Raw genomic sequence first — 4,070 nt, 5'->3', positions numbered from 1 at the left:
GGTGATAATAACACCTTCCATCGAGAACTAAAGATAATACATTAGCCAAGAGGAACTTGCACTACACTGTCTGACGGCCTTTATGAAGAACTTATTCCTTCCTCTGGTTGCAACAGTTGTGTAATTCTCCCCCTCAGAGAAAAAAAAACGAAGTAAGGATGTTCGTGTGGCAATCCACAATCAAGGGTAGCGTTTTGGCTCCAGGAGCATATGCTCCTGGATGAACAATTAAACCGTAATAAAATTCAACATAAATTGACATTTTCGGAAACATACATGTCCAGTAGGTACTTTTAGCATTTCAGAGTTGTACAATTAGACACTTCAGTTCCTTCCCAGTTCTTCCTCTGTAACTGCTTAACGCTTGCCACTGTCGTGCACTGATGCAGAGGCTCACTAAGAGTAAAAAACACGCGACAACCAAACATGATTGTTCACTGGCCAACACCATAGACCAAACTGGGGAGCACCCAGAGGCTCTCAAGCTGATTGCTTTTGCCTTCTAGAATGTATGAATCCGAGCGAGTTATACTGTAAACTGCCTGACCAAGCTCTACAGCAATCCAAGGTTCATCAGAGTCTTTGGACGCACTTGGAACATAAATGCAGTTACTCTTTCCGCCCCATTTTTCAGGGTTCATGCAAGAAAATGTAGGGCTCCTCCTATCAAGGCTGATAAAGAGGGCCCAGTTTTCCAACTTCTCCATCTTTGTCCACTTAGCTGGTTCGGCTGAAGAATCAAAGCGGAAGACCTGAAAGGTGCCATTGCTTATCAAGTCATCAACAAGATCAACCATGAGAAGCATGTCACCACAGACCACCAACCATGGATCATAATTCAAGCCAACAACAATGTCCTCTCCCCACACAACATCGACTTCCTGCACGTTGGGCTGAGGTGCCAAGGATATGGTTTTCAGCGTCTGGGGAAAGTCTATGGCAAACATCTGACCTTTGAACAAAACAATCTGAATAAGAAAGTGTTCAGAAACAAGAGGGTACTCTGTCCACGAATTTGTTCCAACCTGCCACTGGAAGATGAATAAATTCGAGAAAAGGAGGAGACACGAGTTGGATGAACTGAGTGGAGCCATAAGAATGGCACTATCGATCACACAATCGCTGTTGGTGTGGAGTTTGGGTGGCTTCACCTTAGTACATGTGTAAACATCGACAAGGAGAAGGTGCTCCACACAGGAGAAGATAAGATGCCCATATGAGCAGCCCAAATAGCGCATGTAATTTGGAGTATTACGGGGAGCTGAGCGGCGAAGAGATAAGTTTGTCCTCACAAGATCACAAAGATGCCATTTGTAGTTCGATAAGAGATTGTAACTTGTGTTGCAATGCCAATTAGCCCTACGCAAACCTGCCTTGAGATGGAGAGGTGGGAAGACAAAGGCATATATGGATGATGGGAAGGAAAAGACCGCAGCACGCCAAGAGTGACAGGTGCCAGTAAAAGCAAGGAGGTCATGGAATGAGCTTAAGAGAGCAATGATTAGGTGAAGCAGGCTGTCTGGTAGGTCCGCCCAAACACGTTGTTCAGATGAGGCTGAGGTAGAGACCAAGCAGTGGCAGATTTTCTTAGATGGCCACTCTGCGACGACCACTTCTCTGTCATACAAAAAATTCAAGAACGATGCATCAGCATTGAGGAATCAGATATCATAGAAAAAATATTGGAAATGTGGTAGTACTTAGGCTCTTACTGCAGTACTACACATTAAGGAGAAACACAAATTTCCATGTCATTAAACATTAATGCTTTACATAGTAAGATGTATATCAAGATGGCACGCTACAATTAAAATAAGCTACCCCAGAATAGCCAACAGCTTGATGCTCAATACGACAGAATAAAGATAACCTTATTTAGTGAGCTAAAATTGGTACATTTCCGAATCATGCATTTGGGGGTGATATTTGGGAGCGGCTAGGCGCCAGTTGCGTGAAAAATCTGAAAACGGTCAGCCAATTCTCCCCCTCCTATCTCAACCATTGGATCAAGATCCAACGGACAATGCTTCATCTTCAACCTCAAACAGGTACGTGTACTGTTTCTCTTCCCTCACCTATCCAGCACAAGCCTAACCGCCTACCTCTGCCCGGCGATGACCAGTTTTTTTCCAGCGAACCTGCACCATGCCCCACACCCCTAAGATAGATAATGAGGTCACCTGCCAGCCTAAGATAGATACCGGGGTCGCCTGCCGGCTGCCACCCTAAGATAGACCCAGAGGGCTCCCCAAGAGAGCTCCTTCCTTCCCTCCAGCTGTTCCTTCCTTCACGCAAAATTCGACTGACCCAAATTATAAATTCAGGCGACTACAAGTAGCTAAACCGGTGATGTTTGTACTTTGTAGAGTATTCTCGAAGCAAATAACAAATCAAGTGTCACCTTACCCAACCAGTACGCTCACCTTTTATCTCGCAAGACTCTCAATACCTAGTTTATCTTTATAAATTATAAATAACAAATAATAAATCTCTCAGTACAACATTTGTTTATAAATTACTCAAATAACAAATTATAAATCTCGCAAGACTCTCACCTGTTTATCCGGACAACATTTGTGCAATCTCTCAGTACGCTCACCTTACCCAACCAAAGCATTGCTGAGGGGCGGGCGTGCATCTCGGCAAGGAAACCGGCAAAATTACCAAGATGCACGACGGCTACTGACCAATAGCTGCCGTAGAGATGTGTTCTTGGCTGATTCTAGTTTGGATCCAATCCACCCAACAAATCTGCACTAGGAAGAGGAGGGGAAAAGAGAGGGAGGGAGAGGTCACGGGTGTGCAGACCTAGGGGCGGGTGCCGGCGGCGAGAGCTCCAGCGGTGGCTGCATGGTCGTGGCACGCCAGTCTGCGTGCCTACTGCTACCGGCGCGCCGCGTTTCCTCGTCAGATCCGTCGGCAAGACGGCAACGAAGAGGCGGAGGAAGGCACCGATCGATCGCAACATTAAAGGGAATCGGCGGCGCCAGCCGCCAGAGCTCGTCGTATGCGTGTTTTTTTACGCCGATGGGCGTCGGTCAACCGATGGAAGCCACCTATCAATCGCCTCGCTAGTCAGACGATCGTTCCTTGCTTCCCGCGAGCCGTTCGATCTCGCTGTTTGTATCACTCGTCTTTCTTCTACCATAAGTACACAGGGAGAAGCGAAACAAATTTTTCTTTTTATCTACATAAATAAACGGGGCAAACTCATTTTCAATGATTAAGAAGAAGAGTGTTGCCCAGTTAATTAGAGAAAAAACAGACGATAAACTATATAACTCAGTGGACATGACACAATATAAATCACGCACTGCTACGAAGGAAATATCGACGAGTTGGTACCTTAGCGGCATCATCACCAATTCTCCCCGAGCAAGCATTTTGACTTAAAGGAAGCAACCAATGACTGAGTACACATCGAAGTGGCAGAAGCAGCCACATAAAGATCCAAGCCAAATGAACAACACACACACCAGCAACGGGGCCAACAATGAATCCAGGAATAAACGAGCGACAGAGCACTATGCAAGGGTGACGCTGCGAAGAATCATCAAGATGGGCCATCCACCGCTTGTCGTCGTTGCCACAAGGACCCACCACACAACTTTGACCCCACTACAACAAACGTACCATGATGAGCTTACGGACACCTAGAGAGCCAAGCCAACTACCACAGTCTCACTGCAGCCTCGACCTCGCACACCCACATTGTCGCTGCCACACGAGCAATCAATGACCACCATGCCAACCACGGGTCTTTCCAGCCGATTCAAACTTCAGGATGGTGCCGCCAAGAGTGAACACGACATCATAGATTTCATCGTCCGGACCAAGGAGCCTGGACCTAGGGTTTCCCCATAGAAACAAGGGCAGAGGACGAGACAACAACAACGACACTTTCATCAAGGAAACGACGTCCGCGGGCGACGTCTTAGTCAGGCCAGGACGCACTGAGCACTGCTTTCACCAGTTGTCTCGCCATCCAAATCCATGGTTGCTAGCCACCGACACCACCACACGTGCCATCCAGCTCGTCGCGGAGCGAGCTAGTCGCATGCCCATCGACC

The 4,070-nt window shown here is 47.1% G+C and overlaps 1 protein-coding gene across 1 annotated transcript; it reads right to left on the bottom strand.

The window, feature by feature from the left end:
- Positions 1-236: 236 nt before the first annotated feature.
- On the bottom strand, positions 237-3,099 carry LOC123043962 (uncharacterized). Its single transcript, XM_044466578.1, has 2 exons — positions 2,809-3,099; positions 237-1,617 (listed from the first exon to the last, which is right to left on the bottom strand). Exons 1-2 carry the CDS (start codon positions 2,850-2,852, stop codon positions 435-437), a joined length of 1,227 nt encoding a protein of 408 aa, XP_044322513.1. The 5' UTR covers positions 2,853-3,099; the 3' UTR covers positions 237-434.
- Between the last annotated feature and the right edge of the window lie 971 nt (positions 3,100-4,070).

This window comes from Triticum aestivum, chromosome 2B, assembly GCF_018294505.1.
Source record: "Triticum aestivum cultivar Chinese Spring chromosome 2B, IWGSC CS RefSeq v2.1, whole genome shotgun sequence".
Lineage (NCBI taxonomy): Eukaryota > Viridiplantae > Streptophyta > Magnoliopsida > Poales > Poaceae > Triticum > Triticum aestivum.
The sequence above is the reverse complement of the archived record's forward strand: the minus strand, read 5'-3'. Positions and strand labels throughout refer to the sequence as shown.

What these genes read in the sequence shown, in the direction of transcription:
- LOC123043962 (XM_044466578.1), bottom strand. Translation starts at nt 2,852, where the DNA reads ATGCAGCCACCGCTGGAGCTCTCGCCGCCGGCACCCGCCCCTAG. An exon ending in CCGCCGGCACCCGCCCCTAG is followed by an intron (nt 1,618 to 2,808) that starts GTCTGCACACCC and finishes TTTGTATGACAG; the next exon opens with AGAAGTGGTCGTCGCAGAGT.